Genomic DNA, 22719 nt, shown 5'->3' with positions numbered 1-22719 from the left:
GTGACAGGGCCTTAAAATCATTACCGTTTGGTTGCAATGATGATAGTGGTAATGAGTTTCGAACACAACTGACAACACAGTTACTTGAGAGTTGTGTTCGAAACTTATAACCGGTATTCTTATACGAAATTGATGTTCACTATAGTGTGACAGGGCTTTAAGCAATCCAGCCGAGATCAACAGTCATCAGTATAACAGTTATTAATAGTATACACCAATTACGATACGGTCTGATATTAAGATAAACATCTTTCACTATAACAAGCCAGATTCTTTTATTTTTTAATTTCCTGAAAACTTGCTAAGATTAGCAAATACAGATTATCATGAATAACAAAAAATAAGAGATTGTTATCTGTGTAACGCCTTACTTTTCTTGACTTTTTAACTAATGAACACATAATACAAAGATCTGTTTAGAGTTTTATTGCCTACTTTTCTGTACCTTATTATAATATTGAAATGCCTTGATTGTGAAATGAAATTGAGCAAGCCCAAACTTATGTCCCCTAAAATAGTGAAGTTAAAGTAATATATGATCGAAATTCAAACTCGAGGGAAACTTGCACAAAGCGAGAAAAAAACAATAGTTGATTTACATACAGATGCAAATTGGAAAGACATATCAAATTTGATTTGCAGAGGTGAACATTGCATCTGATTAAAGTGAGTGCAAACTCTATATAAGGTTTCTATTCTTTATTCATTTTTATTCAATCAGTATTTGTGATAAGGTGAGAATATAAAAATAAAATGCTTGTATATCATTTAAGATTTGTTTTATCATTTTGATAAAGAAACAGTTCATGTCAAATTCCGCTGTAACTGTACAATGGTTGTCTATATATAGGTTATCAGGTTTGTTTATACGAGTCCATCATATATACTGAAGATATTATTCTGATAGCTTTATTATCACAATCTTTTGGACGTGGTAACACGGTGGAAAGTGCGTCACACGAAAGCACCGGACTTGGAATCAGGAATATCATTGTCTTGTGTGTTAATGTATGCAAGCAAGTGTTAAACGTTTTAGTGTTAACCCAACTGTTTTTAAGGTGTTAACAAAACTTGTATAAATTTGTTAAAATAAGTGTTCTGCACAGTTGAAACTTTAACCAACATTTTTGTCGGATGCGAAGATGTCGGATGCATCAAGCGACGACGATCCAATCAAAAAACGAGGTTTCTGCACCAAGAAGAGATGCTTAGTCTTGCTTGCGGCTTGTGTGACAATTTCTCTTGCGACTGCTTTAGCTGTAGTACTAGTATCCGACCATTTGAGAGGACATTTTCCACCAGAACAGAAATGGTGGCAGAAGACGATTGTGTATCAGATATATCCCCGATCTTTTCAAGATTCTGACGATGACGGTATTGGAGATTTGAAAGGTATCAGCATCTTTTTGAATTTGTTTTCCAGAAAATTGTGTGTTGCCAATATACATGAAATTAGAGTGTAATTTATTTTTCGTCTCCACTATAATCTGACAGTAATCTTATTGTCCATCACATCCCCGTTCTAATAACGTTATTTATTATCCAATCAAAACGAATCACGTTGGAACCGGTTCTGGATTTCAATGACAAGTTTAATTGGATTTTGCGTTTTCTATAGTCTGTGGACTAGATTTTTTAACAGATTTTATTATATCGTATTTCAGTTGGGTACAGAATATCAGTGCGTATCTTTGTCAAAAGCAGCAAAATTGTAGAACGTAAATCAATCCCATGTTATTTTAGGCCTAATTCTTTTGAGAGTAAAACAACAATACGATGGTCTAAAGGAGAAACCCAATTTCATTCTTACAATATCGGTAAAAGAAATTTAGTTGAACAATAGAACTTGAGACCAATTCCTTCGGAATAATTCCAATCTCTTTTAGCTGAATAAGAGGACGTAAAACTCCATTCCATTCAATATGTTACAGGTATTATATCTCGATTGGACTATTTTAAAGAATTGGGAGTATCTGCTATATGGATTAGCCCTATCTATGAGTCACCCATGAAAGACTTTGGTTACGATATTTCTAACTTCACCAATATTGATAAGATGTTCGGAACATTGGACGATTTCGATGATCTTATTGAAGAATGCCACGACAAGGGTGAGTCTTAAGATTTTTAGAACAGATGGTTGTCTAGCTGAGACGTACAATAGACCAAAATTAACGCGACGTTACGCTACGAAATCGATGCAGTGTGGAACAGGTTTTTGTTTCTTATTATTCCGGTGGTTAAGATGGATACAGACGTAACGTAATGCTGCGAAAGTTGGTTCTCTGGCTCGTTTGTTTTCTTGTTTCGTCGGTGGTTTAGTTGACTTCCTATAGACAGAATATCATCAATGACTCTACGAGAATCGTTGACGTGTGGACTTCCAGCTTGTGAAATAAGATACATGTTTTCTGTTTTCTGTTGTCAGCTAAATCTTATGTATAGTTTGTGGGTAAAGCCTATTCTTGAATCTTATCACCTATAGAATATCACCATACAACGTGCAACTGACTGAGCTAACCTCTGCTATACATAGACGTATTTCTTTAAATTTCACCGACCTTGCTAAGACGTCATAGATCTTACTGGTGGTAGGATTAGCAGAAGTTCTCGTGGATTGAACTTCAACTTTCACTGTCCATTCTGCCGTTTTGATTTCAGGCCTCAGGGTGATCATGGACTTTGTACCCAACCACACCAGTGATCAGCATCCATGGTTCAAAAAGAGTGTAGAAAGAATTGACCCCTATACAGATTATTATATCTGGACAAACTCCACTAGGGAAGATGAGAATGGGAAACCAATCCCCCCAAATAACTGGGTAGGTTGGCTTTTATTAATATTAATTTTATGCTAAATGAATAAGGGCAAATCGTGAGGTATGAAAAGAGAGAAATGTTACCGAGAAGAGCCAGATCTTACTATATTGAACTACTGTTTTGGGAATATTTATTTTAATCCTTTTCTGTGTAATAGTTAGATCATATCAAGTAAAATTGGTTAAGAAGTTGGCAGATCCAAGCGACCTACTACACTTCTTCGCCACCAAATTGTATTTAATAAAATATAATATAAACAGACACTAACTCAGACCAACCCCCGAAACAAACATCTCTTGGGAGGAGTCAACTACTAATATTTTTACTCTTGATTTTGCCATGCTTTGGTCGAGATTTTAATTAACAGAGTTGTATGGATTTTTATTAAACGTCCTGGGTATCCATTAAAATATGTTATTTGACGCTTTCAGCTGAGTATATTTGGAGGTTCAGCCTGGGCCTGGAATGTCGAGCGACAACAGTTTTATTATCATGCTTTCATTAAAGAACAAGTAGATTTAAACTATAATAACCCCGCAGTTAGAGAGGAGATGAAGGTTTGTTAATTTTATTATTATTTTAAAGAATATAAACGTGGTACTGTAGACTGAATATTAGTTTTCTCTGCAGATTAACATCAGTATACATGTAATTTCGATTTTATTTTTCTGTTATTTCTCTCCAGTGCAATCTTACAAGTTTTCTATCACAGTCTCGTTCTAATTACGTTACTTTTAACCAATCAGCGTGTAAATAAGATCTCGTTTCTTGATGAAAAGTTCTATTTAGATTGCTTGACAACAAGACGGTGCTCGAATCTTCTCACGAATTACATATATTTATTATAATAAAATAAAGGTTATTCTAGAGTTCAGATTGTTTGTTGGCGCGCGTCAATAATCCTCGAGCATTTTACAGTTTAATGATGTTACAATCTCGTTTCATCGACCCGTGTGGCTCATAAACGAATATATATATTTCATATATTACTTATAGTACACTACAATTAATTCCATTTATGTATTTCAATAAATTAATGACGGGTGTATAGAGATGAATTAAACCGATTAACCAATGATTGATTCTAAGACTACTCTAATAAGTGATAATTAATGATTTTATTCTTTCAACAAACATTCTAAATTCCATATAAAAGGGGCATTTGGCGCTGTGTCCATCGTGATACAATCATAAAGGACTCCAACTACATAAGGCAAATTAGCCGATGTCTAATGCCGAATTCGATATTCAGTTGACAAAATATGATATACGCTAAACAGAAAAAGTTATATTAAAACATAACTTGAATCATATTATTACTTCGACTTTCACTATATACCACCTTCAGGTTAATATAATATTCGCTAAATATATCTCGCTTATTTGTTATCTATATATGATAAAGGTGGTTACTATTGAAATGACTACCGAAGGCGATGCTATGAAAGACGTAACTGACAAAGAAAAATGGATTTTTGGCTCATACCAAAACTACCCTAGTAACGGCCCTGCCGGCGTCATTGGTATCGATAAATACGAGATTGAACTCTATACTGAACTCTGTATCTATCCTGCAATGCAATCGTTATTTATTTTTAATACTTGGTTTATTTTTATATCTTTATATTCTTCGATTGGAAACGTAAACGGGTACCGGAATTTTCAAAAATCTAATCCTATTTCCGGTTTCCCTTCAACAGAAAAGCTCTCTTCTTTAGAGTGGACTATCAGCACTCCCAGAGTTAGATTACGAGCCAGACAGTCTACCGTGCAGTTCCTGTACAGCTCTGCAACATATTCAGCTTTACGGAAACTGCCTAGAATTTCCGAAAGATAACGAGTGTATCCTATGTTGTGTTATATTTCAGAATGTGGTTAGATTTTGGGCTCAGAAGGGTATCGATGGTTTCAGGGTAGATGCTATTAGCACTTTATTTGAGACAACAAACCTCACTCTAAGCGAGCCGAGAAGTAATGCTAACGACACAAAGCCGGTAAGAGCAGGGCCATAGTCTTTTACAAGTTTATATAGGAAGGGACATGACTCTAGTGCGGATAAATGAGGCTCCACTCTAATGATATTACATAGAGTAATAATATCCAGAAGTAAATCTATATGTACAATGCAAATGTATTTAAAAGGGTTGTTTTTATGGCTATCGGGCCCATTTATGGTTGCGATTTGCATTATACCATTTTTTCTTCAGATGTTAGTGGTTCCTGTAAATATTGAATTATTAACCGTATATGACGTTATTGTTTTGTGTAATCACAAGAACCACAGACATGTGTCTTGAAATAGAGTAAATCTATGTTGTCATTGTCTCCTTTACATTTAAGAAGTGAATAAATCCTCTTGGCAATCTTTTTGAATGACGGAGATCGTATCACTCTGTCTTTCACCCCGACTATTCTATTTGTTCTACTACAGAATGAATGGGAATACCTGGACCATCCATACACCTATAACTATCCTGGAGTTGATGACGTCATTCAGGAATGGCGGAAAGTTTTGGATGAATTTGATGATAGTTCAGAGAGCAAAGACAAGTAAGTGAACATTCATCTGAAAACCGAACGAATCCGTCAGTATCGTATTCAGCATCTTCACAATGTCAAGGAATTACGAGCCTCGTCTTATACCCTGACTGCAAACATAAAGCCTTAATCGATGCATTCCATGACACAAGAAAGGTGACTATTGCAGTCAAGGTATAAGACGCAATTCGTAACAACTTGACATTGTAAAGATGCAGAATGAAATGAAATGGAATCACACATCCTTCCCTTTATACTCCCGATGTGACTGATGAAGAACATGCTGTATGCAAAGAGGGAAATGTCGCCAGAAAATCGGCATTAACTTTCTCTTGTCTGTGTCCAGTTAGACTTCATATAGGGTTTGTTCAGGCAATAAGTCTTTGACACCAAGACCTTTTCCGTCGTCGACAAAGATATTTCGCCGCAGCTGCTATGCGTAGACAAGATTGCCCGAATGATAGAGACTAACAGATCATAAATCATTTTTCAGGTCAAAGTTTATGGTCGTTGAAATTTATATGCCACCTAAAGTTCGAAACAAATTTTATAAAAATGGAGCCGATATGCCATTTAATATGGATCTAGTTGACGGTACAAAACCAGAATGCGATGCTTTATGTATGAAGAAATTAATTGCAGAAGAATACGATACCCTACCTGAGGGCGAATGGCCCAACTTCGTGGTAGGTGTTTCAAATGTTTTTGAAAGAATAGTCTCTACGGTCTTACATTGACATATACGAATTGTAACTTAGCAGCGTTGGTGCTACACAGTTTTATTTTGGGGGTGAAGTGCATGAAACAAACCATCTGACGACTAAAGTAGTAGGTATTGGGTAAATTGGTGGATGTGAAAAACTTTGTCTGCGTTATTCGGAGTTATGGTTGTCTCATTCTTTATGAATAAGAGACCCGATATGTAATACAAAATTTTTGACATTCAATCTATTGTATCTATGTATTATTTAGATGGGCAACCATGATCGTAACAGGATCACCAGTAAACGAGGGAATACCACAGAAGGTAAAAAGTACACCAATGCGTTGAACATGTTGTTGTTAACATTGCGAGGAACTCCGACCACGTACTACGGTGATGAACTGGGCATGGAGGACTTGGATACCATATCGTATAATGATACACAGGATCCCTTTGGATTGAATGTGGGTCCGGTAAGTCTTGGCTTATTATCATCCCTATATCTTTCTAAACGTGAACATCGATTCAAAATTAGACACATTTCTCTCTTATTGCCCTTGATCACAGGATATGGAAGAATATATATAACCCTACCAGTTACTCGAACGTGATTATTGATGAGACTGCAGCACGTTTATGGAAGTTGCTCTTATCCATTTTTGAATCGCTAGTTTTTGGGACAAAAAAATCCGAAATTTTGCGCTAATTTTGGAATCTATACAATATCGAACAATATATAAAACTATCTAGAAATTACCAGATATTCTGCTATGTTAATGTGCATCAAACGATACCACAATACAGTCGAGGGGTAGGCTTTTCCTCTGTAAGTAAAGCGATCAGGTTTGAAAGCTCAGTAGCATGTCGCCACAGCTAACTATATTTTTGATATTGTGCGTCGTCGGCGTATGTTATCTTGTCTGATCTGTATGTTGTAGGAACGGTACCAGAAGTTTTCTAGAGATCCAGAGAGAACTCCAATGCAATGGTCAGATGAACCGGGAGCAGGGTTTACTAATTTTTCTGAACCTTGGTTACCTATTAATGATAATTATAACACAATTAATGTCGAGGTAGTGGTACTTCTGAAATTATCTCCTGAATTCACCACCATTTGATGCTGTGTTGATAAAGTTGGGTCTTGTCTAGCGTTCCGGCACAGCCGATGCTATTTTGAGTCTGCATGGCGTCTGAAATTGCTGTTTAAGCCACAAAGTTTAGTGTTATCCCTTATGGTCATTTTGACATTAAGAATCCAGGTTGTATTCCTTTTAGTATAGTACTTTTCACACACAAGGTAATCCGTTGAGATGCATCTATTTTCGTATATTTAATCCACATAATCAAATGTATATATTCCAAACGAATTACTAGAACTGTAAAAAAGGGATTTTGATTCAATTTAACTCTTTTCAGACTGAGATGAATTCGACTGAAATCACCCAAATCAAAGTTTACCAGAAATTGGCCGAATTAAGGCAGGAACCAAGTTTTTTGTATGGCAGATTAGAATTCTCGTATGTCGATACTGATATGATATCGTACGTCAGGAAGGCCAGTGGCTATCCTTCGTACCTCGTGGTGATTAACGTCGGAACTAAAGAAAGTTCTACAGACTTTAGTAAAGATCCTTATAATCTGAAGGAAGGAACGGTGGTAGTGTCAACAGGGAACATCGATAACACGGACTATGGACTGAATAAAGCTATCAAGTTAAAGAAAGTGGCGCTGAAACCCGCTGAAGGACTGGTGATTAAACTATCTTAGTGATTTAAAATGGGGAATTAAGGCGGTTTATGGCAATTCGACAGTGACTATGTGACTGAAACTTAATGGTAAAGCTTTTTAGTGCTGAAAGTCTAGTGAACAAACTATTTTAGTGATTATATTTTATATATCTAAATATGATTCAGTGTTTGTTTGTAAAACATGGTTTCTATCTAGTTGACAGCGACTATACGACATCAACCTGTTAAGAACTAGCTTAGTGATTTTAATGCAATACATTTTAATTTAATTTCTAGCAATTCTGTAGGGGAGGGTGAGTTCCTGAAATTTAATGATAGATTATCAAGGCGGTGTCGGTGTCTACCAATATTCTGTACTTTAAAACGGAAGACTTCTCACATTTAGAAAAGGAAGTCGACATATACCAAAAATTATATATCAACATCTGTAGTTATTTGAGATGAACGATAAAATCCTTTACGTAATACCAATTATAAATATCTTATGATCTCCAGTAATTGATACTAAAGATGGTTTCTGTTTAATTGGCGGGGGAGATGTTACAGTCTCGAATGGCTTGGTATATGTTATTGAAATGAAACAAACCGGAAATGACGTGTGTAAGATTTTAAGTGTCTCATGAGTCAAAATATTGATTGATTGAACCATAAATGAAGTTCTTAATCAACACACAACAAGTTCAATGTGGAAAACTCCAAAAAGAGGGGCGGGGGGGGGGGGGTTAAAAAAAACCCAGACAGCAACGGAAAACGGCTTTAATCATTCACATGCAAACACATTATCCTTTTTACGCCTTGTAGTGTTTCTAGAAAGAAAGAAGGTAACAACTATATTTTACAATGATAACAAGATAGTTTCACTTGGGATCCTTTCTTATACCAGTTAGTCCTTGGCCAGATCTCTTGATCTTTCTCAACTTATCCGTATTCATTTACAGCTAGGTCAGCTCCACTGAGGGCAAGCTCGTTTAAAGAGATTGTAAAGAGATTTTCTAAATTCTGTATGTGTAACGGCGATACCAATATCATCAAATGGCACAATGAATTTTCAATCAGACGTCTGTGGTTCCTGCAATTACACAAAAAAAGAAGTGTTCGAAGACGTCACTAATTGCAAAATATGCTTTATCACATAAGGCCCTTCGCGATTAGTGACGTCAACAAACACTTAAATTAAGTGGAATTACAGGAACTACAGTGTCTGATTGAAAATTGGAATGGTGTAAATTGATGATATCAGTAACCCCAATACGCAGCAATAATTTAGAAAACGTCTTTACAGTCTGTTTAAGTCCATCAATATCCGTCTAGTGGTTTATATATATATATATATAAGTTTTACGTTGAAGATTTCGAATTATTGCCCGTGAGCCCCCAATAAGGATTATCCGGGAAATATCAATGCCAAGAGGTTTGGTCAAGAACCAGCTGGTAGAAAGGATCTCCATGAGACTAACTTAAAAAAATCTGTACAAGAAAGACAATTCCGTTAATCAAAGTCTCATCCAAAATCGAAAGTAAGAGTTGTGTGGCAGTGAACCCAACCAAAGAGAAGTACCATCAGGTGTTTCGAAAAGAGTGAGCATGATCTGCTTGTAAAAACTGTTTCTTCCATCATTTGTACTTTGATTTTATGAAGAAAGTCTCTTAACAATATCAATTGGTAACAAGGTGTAATAAGGTCATGCTTTATCAAGGGTAACATATCAAACTGTCTCGTTCATGCTTCATTGATTATGATAAAAAATAGCTAAAATGACAGGAAAATGGAGGTATGGTTCAACGGCTCACTCCCTAAATACGACACTGCTACCTGATGATTTTGATAGAATGAATTGGAGGATTACATCCCAAAACAACGGATCGTTTCGAATGTTTCACGATTCAATAGTCGTAGTGGTAGTCGTACAAATTCTAACGATAGACAAAACAAAACCAACTGTGAACCTGTACTTTATTTAAATTGAAATGTAAACGTCAATCTGAAGGTACCCACTATGCACAAATGATTATGAATAAAAGAAAATATGTTACTTCAGTGGCAGTAAAAACATTAATCAAACAGTCCTCGCTGTGGTGTATGGATTAAAAATGGAGACCCCAAAACGAATGCAATGGAAAGGGAAGTGTGATTTTATTTTATCGTTAATTGGTTATGGTGTTGGATTAGGGAATATTTGGAGATTTCCTTATTTATGTGCTAAAAATGGTGGTGGTATGTACTTTTAAAATATTCTGGGGGTGGTCAGGATTACAAACTTACAAATTGTTATTAAACTACAAACATACAAACATTAGATTATATTACAGCGAAACCCCTCTCATATTACATTGGATTGACGGAAAATGCCGGTAAAGAGGGACTGTCAGTTAATTGTGCTACAGGCTACTCAGAGTCAGATGTCGTTCGGTCTTGCGACAACATGTGTTATGGGTGTCAAACTCATAAAATATGATTGCATTCCTCTCGGTTTATTTTGATGTTTCACTTCTAAACATTACCATAACTTTCACCAGGGTAAAATACAAACTCAGTCCTTATTAGCTCAGTCTTTATTAGCTCAGTCTTTATTAGCTCAGTCTTCATTAGCTCAGTCTTTATTAGCCCAGTCTTTATTAGCTCAGTCTTCATTAGCTCAGTCTTTATTAGCTCAGTCTTTATTAGCCCAGTCTTCATTAGACCTGTCTTCATTAGCTCAGTCTTTATTAGCTCAGTCTTTATTAGCCCAGTCTTCATTAGACCTGTCTTCATTAGCTCAGTCTTTATTAGCCCAGTCTTCATTAGCCCAGTCTTTATTAGCTCAGTCTTTATTATCCCAGTCTTTATTAGCTAGTCTTTATTAGCCCAGTCTTTATTAGCCCAGTCTTTATTAGTTCAGTCTTTATTAGCCTAGTCTTTATCAGCCTAGTCTTTATTAGCTCAGTCTTTATTAGCCCAGACTTCATTAGCTCAGTCTTTATTAGCCCAGTCTATATTAGCTCAGTCTTCATTAGCTCAGTCTTTATCAGCCTAGTCTTTATTAGCTCAGTCTTCATTAGCTCAGTCTTTATTAGCCTAGTCTTCATTAGCTTAGTCCTTATTAGCTCAGTCTTTATTAGCTCAGTCTTTATTAGCACAGTCTTTATTAGCTAAGTCTTCATTAGCTCAGTCTTTATTAGACCAGTCTTCATTAGCTCAGTCTTTATTAGCTCAGTCTTCATTAGCTCAGTCTTCATTAGCCCAATCTTTATTAGCTCAGTCTTTATTAGCCCAGTCTTTATTAGCTTAGTCTTCATTAGCTCAGTCTTTATTAGACCAGTCTTCATTAGCCCAGTCTTTATTAGCTCAGTCTTCATTAGCTCAGTCTTCATTAGCCCAATCTTTATTAGCCCAGTCTTTAATAGCTCAGTCTTTATTAGCCCAGTCTTTATTAGCTCAGTCTTTATTATCCCAGTCTTTATTAGCCCAGTCTTTATTAGTTCAGTCTTCATTAGCTCAGTCTTCATTAGACCAGTCTTCATTAGCTCAGACTTTATTAGCCCAGTCTTCATTAGCCCAGTCTTTATTAGCCCAGTCCTTATTAGCCTAGTCTTTATTAGCTCAGTCTTCATTAGACCAGTCTTCATTAGCTCAGTCTTTATTAGCTCAGTCCTTATTAGCTCAGTCTTTATCAGCCTAGTCTTTATTAGCTCAGCCTTCATTAGTCCAGTCTTCATTAGCCCAGTCTTTATTAGCTCAGTCTTCATTAGCCCAGTCCTTATTAGCTCAGTCTTCATTAGTCCAGTCTTCATTAGCCCAGTCTTTATTAGCTCAGTCTTCATTAGCCCAGTCTTCATTAGCCCAGTCTTTATTAGCTCAGTCTTCATTAGCCCAGTCCTTATTAGCTCAGTCTTCATTAGCCCAGTCTTCATTAGCCCAGTCTTTATTAGCTCAGTCTTCATTAGCCCAGTCCTTATTAGCTCAGCCTTCATTAGTCCAGTCTTCATTAGCCCAGTCCTTATTAGCTCAGCCTTCATTAGTCCAGTCTTCATTAGCCCAGTCTTTATTAGCTCAGTCTTTATTAGCCCAGTCTTTATTAGCTCAGTCTTCATTAGCCCAGTCCTTATTAGCTCAGTCTTTATTAGCTCAGTTTTTATTAGCCCAGTCTTTATTAGCTCAGTCTTCATTAGACCAATCTTCATTAGCTCAGTCTTTGTTAGCCCAGCCTTCATTAGCCCAGTCTTTATTAGCCCAGTCTTTATTAGCTCAGTCTTCATTAGACCAGTCTTCATTAGTCCAGTCTTCATTAGCTCAGTCTTTATTAGCTCAGTCCTTATTAGCCTAGTCTTTATTAGCTCAGCCTTCATTAGTCCAGTCTTCATTAGCTCAGTCTTTATTAGCTCAGTCTTTATTAGCTCAGTCTTCATTAGTCCAGTCTTCATTAGCTCAGTCTTTATTAGCTCAGTCCTTATTAGCCTAGTCTTTATTAGCTCAGCCTTCATTAGTCCAGTCTTCATTAGCTCAGTCTTTATTAGCTCAGTCTTTATTAGCCCAGTCTTTATTAGCTCAGTCTTCATTAGCCCAGTCTTTATTAGCTCAGTCTTCATTAGCCCAATATTTATTAGCTCAGTCTTTATTAGCTCAGTCTTTATTAGACCAGTCTTCATTAGCTCAGTCTTCATTAGCTCAGTCTTTATTAGCTCAGTCTTTCGTAGCCCAATCAGAAGTAGAAATAGGGCGTAAAACTCCATTTTATTCCCTTTTCAGCGGTATTCCTGATTCCCTACGCAGTATTCATGGTGCTGGTGGCGTTTCCACTGATATTTCTAGAATTATCCCTTGGACAGTATTCTGGAAAGAGTGCATTTGGAGTGTGGGATATTTGCCCCGCCGTTAGAGGTGAGTTCTGAATAGTATTAGGGATCGAGGTACCGTTTTTCAGTTTTATTTTGGTGTTTTAGGCCCCCAACGTATTTCAAATAATAAAGATGCCTTTTGGGCATTTAGATGGCTTAATTTTCATTTCAAATTTGACCTCTTACCTGCCTGTGTAGGGGTGGGAGAGGGAGGGGGGAGATGCATGGCCCAATGGCCATCTTCCCTAATTACACCACTGTGGGAAAACCAAAAACTACTCTCACGCCATACTCTTTGCAGCCGTGTCTACTTGGCAGCATGATACCCACCCCTGCCACCAATAACCTACACCATTACAGTCCCATGTTCTCTACCGCCACGAAATGGAAAGGATTGACACTCACGCCATATCCTGTCATCAATAACTCAAGCCAAATTGTAAATAATTATAGGTATTGGACTGGCTATGACTGGTATATCAGTGATCTGTTGTCTTTACTATAACACAATTCTCGCCTGGATCTTATATTATCTATTCAACTCCTTCAAATCTCCTCTACCGTGGGTTGGATGTGACAACTGGTGGAACACAGACGACTGTTATGTTAAAGATATCAGTGGTAATAGTACCACCAACAACGTAACGTCGTTTGACTATCTGAACACGAACAATGTAACGTCGTTTGACTATCTGAACATCATCAACAGAACAGCTTCTACGTTACACACCATGATGAATAACACTGTGCACCCTGATAACACAACTAAAATCTACGCTCCAACTGAAGAATTCTGGAAGTAAGTACTATATTCCATGATTTGAGTTGTAATTATTTGTTTGTAAGGACGTAGCGTATGAAATATATTAGATAATAGTAAAGAGAAAAGCCTAGACCGCTCTGACCCAACTCAACCATCCATTAAAATTGAATAAACGCTTTTTGTTACCATTGTGTTCACCCATGAAGCATATTGCTTGGACAATGACTGTTTTCCCCAGCAGTTTCCTGTATGGTACTCAGAATAAGTGCTTACCAAACTATATATAAAACTATCGTGTCTAACTAGCTAGTAGATTGTTTGGTACTTTGACAGTCTCCGGTGATCAGAAAGGGGCTACAGCATACCAAACTCTCGTATTCAACCAGCTGGCAGCTGTTTGGTACTTTGGCAGTTTTCTGTGATCAAAATGAGACTAGAACATACCAAACTATCGTGTCCAATCAGCTGGCAGATTGCTTGGTACAATGACAGTTTTCTATGATCAAAATGAGACTAGAACATAGCAAACTATCGTGTCCAATCAGATGGCAGATTAATTGGTACAATGACAGTTTTCTATTGTCAAAATGAGACTAGAACATAGCAAACTATCGTGTCCAATCAGATGGCAGATTAATTGGTACAATGACAGTTTTCTATGATCAAAATGAGACTAGAACATAGCAAACTATCGTGTCCAATCAGATGGCAGATTAATTGGTACAATGACAGTTTTCTATGGTCAAAATGAGACTAGAACATAGCAAACTATCGTGTCCAATCAGATGGCAGATCAATTGGTACAATGACAGTTTTCTGTGATCAAAATGAGACTAGAACATAGAAAACTGTCGTGTCCAACAAGCTGGAAGAATGCTTGCTACAATGACAGTTTTTCTATGGTCAAAATGAGACTAGAACATACCAAACTATCGTGTTCAATCAGCTGGCAGAGTAATTGGTACAATGACAGTTTTCTGTGATCAGAATGAGACTAAAACATACCAAACTATCGTGTCCAATCAGCTGGCAGATTAATTGGTACAATGACAGTTTTTCTGTGGTCAAAATGAGACTAGAACATACCAAACTATCGTGTCCAATCAGCTGGAAGAATAATTGCTACAATGACAGTTTTCTATGGTCAAAATGAGACTAGAACATACCAAACTATCGTGTCCAATCAGCTGGCAGATTACTTGGTACAATGACAGTTTTCTGTGATCAGAATGAGACTAAAACATACCAAACTATCGTGTCTAACTAGCTAGTAGATTGCTTGGTACAATGACAGTTTTCTGTGATCAGAATGAGACTAGAACACACCAAACTATCGTGTCCAATCAGCTGGCAGATTGCTTGGTACAATGACAGTTTTCTATGGTCAAAATGAGACTAGAACATACCAAACTATCGTGTCCAATCAGATGGCAGTTTAATTGGTACAATGACAGTTTTCTGTGATCAAAATGAGACTAGAACATAGCAAACTGTCGTGTCCAACAATCTGGAAGAATGCTTGCTACAATGACAGTTTTTCTGTGGTCAAAATGAGACTAGAACATACCAAACTATCGTGTCCAATCAGCTGGCAGATTGCTTGCTACAATGACAGTTTTCTGTGATCAGAATGAGACTAGAACATAGCAAACTGTCGTGTCCAATCAGCTGGCAGATTGCTTGGTACAATGACAGTTTTCTATGGTCAAAATGAGACTAGAACATACCAAACTATCGTGTCCAATCAGATGGCAGATTAATTAGTACAATGAAAGTTTTCTGTGATCAAAATGAGACTAGAACATAGCAAACTGTCGTGTCCAACAAGCTGGAAGAATGCTTTCTACAATGACAGTTTTTCTATGGTCAAAATGAGATTAGAACATACCAAACTATCGTGTCCAATCAGCTGGCAGATTGCTTGGTACAATGACAGTTTTCTATGGTTAAAATGAGACTAGAACATTCCAAATTATCGTGTCCAATCAGCTGGCAGATTGCTTGGTAACACAACTAAAAACTACGCTCCAACTGAAGAATTCTGGAAGTAAGTTCTATATTCCATGATTTGAGTTGTAATTATTTGTTTGTAAGGACGTAGCGTATGAAATATATTAGATAATAGTAAAGAGAAAAGCCTAGAGCGCTCTGACCCAACTCAACCATCCATTAAAATTGAATAAACGCTTTTTGTTACCATTGTGTTCACCCATGAAGCATATTGCTTCGACAATGACTGTTTTCCCCAGCAGTTTCCTGTATGGTACTCAGAATAAGTGCTTTCCAAACTATATATAAAACTATCGTGTCTAACTAGCTAGTAGATTGTTTGGTACATTGACAGTCTCCGGTGATCAGTGAGGGGCTACAGCATACCAAACTCTCGTATTCAACCAACCTGCAGCTGTTTGGTACTTTGGCTGTTTTCTGTGATCAAAATGAGACTAGAACATACCAAACTATCATGGCCAATCAGCTGGCAGATTGCTTGGTACAATGACAGTTTTCTATGGTCAAAATGAGACTAGAACATACCAAACTGTCGTGTCCAACAAGCTGGAAGAATGCTTGCTACAATGACAGTTTTTTTGTGGTCAAAATGAGACTAGAACATACCAAACTATCGTGTCCAATCAGCTGGCAGATTGCTTGGTACAATGACAGTTTTCTGTGATCAGAATGAGACTAGAACATACCAAACTATCGTGTCCAATCAGATGGCAGTTTAATTGGTACAATGACAGTTTTCTGTGATCAAAATGAGACTAAAACATACCAAACTATCGTGTCCAATCAGATGGCAGATTGCTTTTTATAATGACAGTTTTCTATGGTTAAAATGAGACTAGAACATACCAAACTATCGTGTCCAATCAGATGGCAGATTAATTGGTACAATGACAGTTTTCTGTGATCAAAATGAGACTAGAACATAGCAAACTGTCGTGTCCAACGAGCTGGAAGAATGCTTGCTACAATGACACATTTTCTGTGGTCAAAATGAGACTAGAACATACCAAACTGTCGTGTCCAATCAGCTGGCAGATTGCTTTTTACAATGACAGTTTTCTATGGTCAAAATGAGACTAGAACATACCAAACTATCGTGTCCAATCAGATGGCAGATTAATTGGTACAATGAAAGTTTTCTGTGATCAAAATGAGACTAGAACATACCAAACTGTCGTGTCCAACAAGCTGGAAGAATGCTTTCTACAATGACAGTTTTTCTATGGTCAAAATGAGACTAGAACATACCAAACTATCGTGTCCAATCAGCTGGCAGATTGCTTGGTACAATGACAGTTTTCTATGGTTAAAATGAGACTAGAACATTCCAAACTATCGTGTCCAATCAGCTGGCAGATTGCTTGGTACAATGACAGTTTTCTATGGTCAAAATGAGACTAGAACATACCAAACTATCGTGTCCAATCAGATGGCAGATTAATTGGTACAATGACAGTTTTCTGTGATCAAAATGAGACTAGAACATAGCAAACTGTCGTGTCCAACAATCTGGAAGAATGCTTTCTACAATGACAGTTTTTCTATGGTCAAAATGAGACTAGAACATACCAAACTATCGTGTCCAATCAGCTGGAAGAATGCTTGCTACAATGACAGTTTTCTATGGTCAAAATGAGACTAGAACATACCAAACTATCGTGTCCAATCAGCTGGCAGATTACTTGGTACAATGACAGTTTTCTGTGATCAGAATGAGACTAAAACATACCAAACTATCGTGTCTAACTAGCTAGTAGATTGCTTGGTACAATGACAGTTTTCTGTGATCAGAATGAGACTAGAACACACCAAACTATCGTGTCCAATCAGCTGGCAGATTGCTTGGTACAATGACAGTTTTCTATGGTCAAAATGAGACTAGAACATACCAAACTATCGTGTCCAATCAGCTGACAGATTAATTGGTACAATGACAGTTTTCTGTGGTCAAAATGAGACTAGAATATACCAAACTATCGTGTCCAACAAGCTGGCAGAACGCTTGGTACAATGACAGTTTTATTTCCATACTGAACACAATGGTCATTTAAAGATTCTTGTTTTATCTTTCAGTTTAAATGTATTACGGATATCGAGTGGTTTTGAAGATATAGGCTCTATCCAGTGGCATCTGGTATTGGCTCTAGCTCTAGCCTGGTTGTTTATTTATATTTGTGTGTTTAAAGGAGTGGAGTCTGTAGGCAAGGTAAAATAGTTTATTTATTAGTTGAGAAAAATTGTTAAACATGTTTTACTAGATACGCATGGACCCAATTTCTGTGATCGGAATGAATGAGTGCTGAATTGCGACCGGGGTACAGTAAGGTCGTGGGCACACAGCGGTTGATCATAGCGGTTGTATTGTTCTGAAAATTATTTAAATTCATAAAATAAAAGACCGATTACAATAGTAACCATTCTTGCCTTTGCACAAAGCTATCAAGATGATGTCTAGTCATTTCTGCGCTGAAAGTCCATTTTCGATCATCGTAATAAGCAATAGACAATAATATTGCCTTCCTATGAACATGATCCTCTTCATTAGTCTAATTAGTTACAGAAAGGTAGGACGTAAAGCTCCATTTCATATAGTGAACATGTGAACACACGAAAAGTAGAAAATAAATCTAAAGGATGTATAGAACTAAATTGCATATTTTATAACATACATACGTTACGAATGAATGAGTACAAGTGGGTTATTCAGTGATTTGAATAAAAAACCATTGTGGCAAGAATAGACCTGTTAACGTTCACGACTCGTTAAACTATTATAGATTGTCTTACATATTTTATGATTACATCTACTTGGCAGACTTCTATGTTATAAAATATTTGATCAAAAGATATTAGTAACGGAAAAGTACCTTGTTTATGAAGTCGTCGTCCGTTGTCTATTGGTTGGTTTTGCTTGATGGCACCTTCACAATGTCAAGCTATTACGAACCTTTGTCATTTCAGCGACTTGATTCGATGGTACGCTACCATAAGCCATAATGTTTACAGCCTTGATGTCGAGGACTGTGATTGGCTGTATTAGGTACCATACAGTCCATTTACATCACTGTCTTGACAAACTTCCACGATACAAGAAAGGTGGATATTGCAGTCAAGCTCGGTATTGTGAAAATGATTTGTTTTGGGAGATCGACCTTTACTGCACTACTACTACTGTCTGGTTGGCACGGGTTGCATTCAAGCGATAATATTAAAGGAAATATATTTTTTTTAACATGAATGGAAAACTACCGGGACTGAGTAGGCTAAGAGTAATCATCTATGGCAAAACCACACAGAAATATTTTTACAATCATTTAATTTACTTTCCTCAAGGACTAGGTCGCTAGTAACCTGTTGACCGAAATGAACTTTCAAGGAGCAAAACACTCGTATATCAAGACCTGGTTCTAACTCTCTGTGACGAAAGAGTTGTCATGTCGTTTCAAAATTGTTTCATCATTGACTGCCCCGATGTCTAACCTGTCTGACTATGTTATGTTCTACCCTAGGTTGTGTACTAGACTGCTTCAATATCTAGCATGTCTGAATATGTTATTTGGTACCTAGGTTGTGTACTAGACTGCCTCAATATCTAGCCAGTCTGAATATGTTATTTAGTACCTAGGTTGCGTACTAGACTGTCTCAATGTCTTGCCTGTCTGAATATGTCCCTTGCACCCTAGATTGCGTACTAGACTGCCTCAATGTCTAGCCTGTCTGAATATGTTATTTGGTACCTAGATTGTGCACTTGACTGCCCCGAAGTCTAGTCTGTCTGAATATATTCCTTGTACCCTAGGTTGCGTACTAGACAGCCTCAATGTCCAGCCTGTCTGAATATGTTATGTGGTACCTAGGTTGTGTACTTGACTGCCATGATGTCTAGTCTGTCTGAATATGTTATTTTGTACCCTAGATTGTGTACATATTGTCTATATTTTGTACCCTAGGTTGTGTACATATTGTCTATATTTTTTACCCTAGGTTGTTTACATATTGTCTATATTTTGTACCCTAGGTTTTGTACATATTGTCTATATTTTGTACCCTAGGTTGTGTACATATTTGTCTATATTTTGTACCCTAGGTTGTGTATATATTGTCTATATTTTGAACCCTAGGTTGTGTTTAAAGTATCCTATATTTTGTACCCTAGGTTGTGTACATATTGTCTATATTTTGTACCCTAGGTTGTGTACATATTGCCTATATTTTGTACCCTAGGTTGTGTACATATTGTCTATATTTTGTACCCTAGGTTGTGTACATATTGTCTATATTTTGTACCTTAGGTTGTGTACATATTGTCTATATTTTGTACCCTAGGTTGTGTACATATTTCCTATATTTTGTACCCTAGGTTGTGTACATATTGTCTATATTTTGTACCCTAGGTTGTGTACATATTGTCTATATTTTGTACCTTAGGTTGTGTTTAAAGTATCCTATATTTTGTACCCTAGGTTGTTTACATATTGTCTATATTTTGTACCCTAGGTTGTGTATATATTGTCTATATGTTGTACATTAGGTTGTGTTTAAAGTATCCTATATTTTGTACCCTAGGTTGTGTACATATTGTCTATATTTTGCACCCTAGGTTGTTTACATATTGTCTATATTTTGTACCCTAGGTTGTATACGTGACGGCCACCATGCCGTATATACTGATAACTATAATATTAATCAGAGCTCTGACTCTACCTGGTGCCATAGATGGGGTATATTTCTATATTATTCCTGATTTTAGCAAACTTGGAGAATTGCAGGCAAGTTCTTATTATATATATACAAAGTTCCCGATGGTTGCTTTTACTGGTGGTTTAGATTTGACCAATTTTCAAAATCAGAATGACATTTTTCCAGAGGACTGGAACAACAACAACAACTGGATAACAAAGAGTACTGTCTACCAGCTGGTTATAGGCCAAATATCTAGGCATTATCTGTCTCGGTTAATGCGTACACATTTACAACTGGATCAACAAGAAAAATAACAAATCACCAGATTTTCACACCGACCGAAATTAAAATATACGCTTGCCATTAATTCGTGTCATACAAACAAATGACATCATGTAAAGATTACAACGCATTAACCGACTGAGCTACAGAACCCCCTCGACGCTTAAAAACCTTGTAGTGATTTTCAACCACCCAATTTGTAGCAGAGTGACATAATTCATTGACAGAAAATTTTCCAGATTTCAATAACCTGTGCATGTCATCTGACCTATATTTCTGCTAGGTTACCACGCCCCATGAGGTCTAAACTTGGTACACAACACCTTTTTTGTGTGTATTGTTGGCTGGCATGCTTCTGTCATTGTGCTTATCCATAGTGTGTTATTAACCAATTTTTTATTTTTACAGGTCTGGTTACAAGCCATGATGCAAATGTTTTTCTCGGTAGGGATGGGCTGGGGAGGTTTTATTACAATGGCCAGCTATAACAAGTTTAATAATAATGTTTTAAGGTAGTATTTCTTTGTATTCGATTAGACTGTAAATCTGGTCAACCAACAATGAATCCCTTTGAATAGACACTTATCTTCGCCTGATACAGAGATAGTATTACATACTGTGTATTGTATTTTACAGAGATAGTATTATATACTGTGTATTGTATTTTACAGAGATAGTATTATATACTGTGTATTATATTTTACAGAGATAGTATTATATACTGTGTATTATATTGTACAGAGATAGTATTATATACTGTGTATTATATTTTACAGAGATAGTATTATATATTGTGTATTGTATTTTACAGAGATAGTATTATATACTGTGTATTGTATTTTACAGAGATAGTATTATAAACTGTGTATTATATTTTACAGAGATAGTATTATATACTGTGTATTATATTTTACATAGATAGTATTATATACTGTGTATTATATTACAGAGATAGTATTATATACTGTGTATTATATTACAGAGATAGTATTATATACTGTGTATTGTATTTTACAGAGATAGTATTATAAACTGTGTATTATATTTTACAGAGATAGTGTTATATACTGTGTATCATATGTTACAGAGATAGTGTTATATACTGTGTATTGTATTTTACAGAGAGAGTATTATATACTGTGTATTATATTTTACAGAGATAGTATTATATACTGTGTATTATATTTTACAGAGATAGTATTATATACTGTGTATTATATTTTACAGAGATAGTATTATATACTGTGTATTATATTTTACAGAGATAGTATTATATACTGTGTATTATATTTTACAGAGATAGTATTATATACTGTGTATTATATTTTACAGAGATAGTATTATATACTGTGTATTATATTTTACAGAGATAGTATTATATACTGTGTATTATATTTTACAGAGATAGTATTATATACTGTGTATTATATTTTACAGAGATAGTATTATATACTGTGTATTATATTTTACAGAGATAGTATTATATACTGTGTATTGTATTTTACAGAGATAGTATTATATACTGTGTATTGTATTTTACAGAGAGAGTATTATATACTGTGTATTATATTTTACAGAGATAGTATTATATACTGTGTATTATATTTTACAGAGATAGTATTATATACTGTGTATTATATTTTACAGAGATAGTATTATATACTGTGTATTATATTTTACAGAGATAGTATTATATACTGTGTATTATATTTTACAGAGAGAGTATTATATACTGTGTATTATATTTTACAGAGATAGTATTATATACTGTGTATTATATTTTACAGAGATAGTATTATATACTGTGTATTATATTTTACAGAGATAGTATTATATACTGTGTATTGTATTTTACAGAGATAGTATTATATACTGTGTATTATATTTTACAGAGATAGTATTATATACTGTGTATTATATTTTACAGAGATAGTATTATATACTGTGTATTATATTTTACAGAGATAGTATTATATACTGTGTATTATATTTTACAGAGATAGTATTATATACTGTGTATTATATTTTACAGAGATAGTATTATATACTGTGTATTATATTTTACAGAGATAGTATTATATACTGTGTATTGTATTTTACAGAGATAGTATTATATACTGTGTATTATATTTTACAGAGATAGTATTATATACTGTGTATTATATTTTACAGAGATAGTATTATATACTGTGTATTATATTTTACAGAGATAGTATTATATACTGTGTATTGTATTTTACAGAGATAGTATTATATACTGTGTATTATATTTTACAGAGATAGTATTATATACTGTGTATTATATTTTACAGAGATAGTATTATATACTGTGTATTGTATTTTACAGAGATAGTATT

General features: G+C 35.6%; 2 protein-coding genes across 2 annotated transcripts in view; both read left to right on the top strand.

Moving 5' to 3' along the window:
* Positions 1–1142: 1142 nt before the first annotated feature.
* On the top strand, positions 1143–7828 carry LOTGIDRAFT_141370 (hypothetical protein; the record flags this gene model as incomplete). The annotated part of the gene is made up of 10 exons (XM_009050927.1): positions 1143–1392; positions 1932–2111; positions 2662–2822; positions 3252–3377; positions 4689–4814; positions 5252–5351; positions 5833–6044; positions 6331–6534; positions 7000–7137; positions 7484–7828. 10 exons carry the CDS (start codon positions 1143–1145, stop codon positions 7826–7828), a joined length of 1842 nt encoding a protein of 613 aa, XP_009049175.1.
* A 2072-nt stretch (positions 7829–9900) lies between these two features.
* LOTGIDRAFT_173444 (hypothetical protein) overlaps positions 9901–22719 on the top strand; it is a gene marked incomplete at both ends in the record, with an annotated part of 17305 nt that continues 4486 nt past the window's right edge. The window contains 6 exons of the mRNA XM_009050926.1: positions 9901–10024; positions 12536–12667; positions 13078–13423; positions 17471–17603; positions 20032–20118; positions 20771–20874. Coding sequence (XP_009049174.1) covers positions 9901–10024; positions 12536–12667; positions 13078–13423; positions 17471–17603; positions 20032–20118; positions 20771–20874 — 926 coding nt within the window. The remainder of the gene's footprint in view (positions 10025–12535; positions 12668–13077; positions 13424–17470; positions 17604–20031; positions 20119–20770; positions 20875–22719) is intronic.

The sequence above is a fragment of the Lottia gigantea genome, assembly GCF_000327385.1.
Source record: "Lottia gigantea unplaced genomic scaffold LOTGIsca_159, whole genome shotgun sequence".
Classification (NCBI taxonomy): domain Eukaryota; kingdom Metazoa; phylum Mollusca; class Gastropoda; family Lottiidae; genus Lottia; species Lottia gigantea.
Note: the sequence above shows the minus strand (reverse complement) of the source record. Positions and strands in the feature narration are given on the sequence as shown.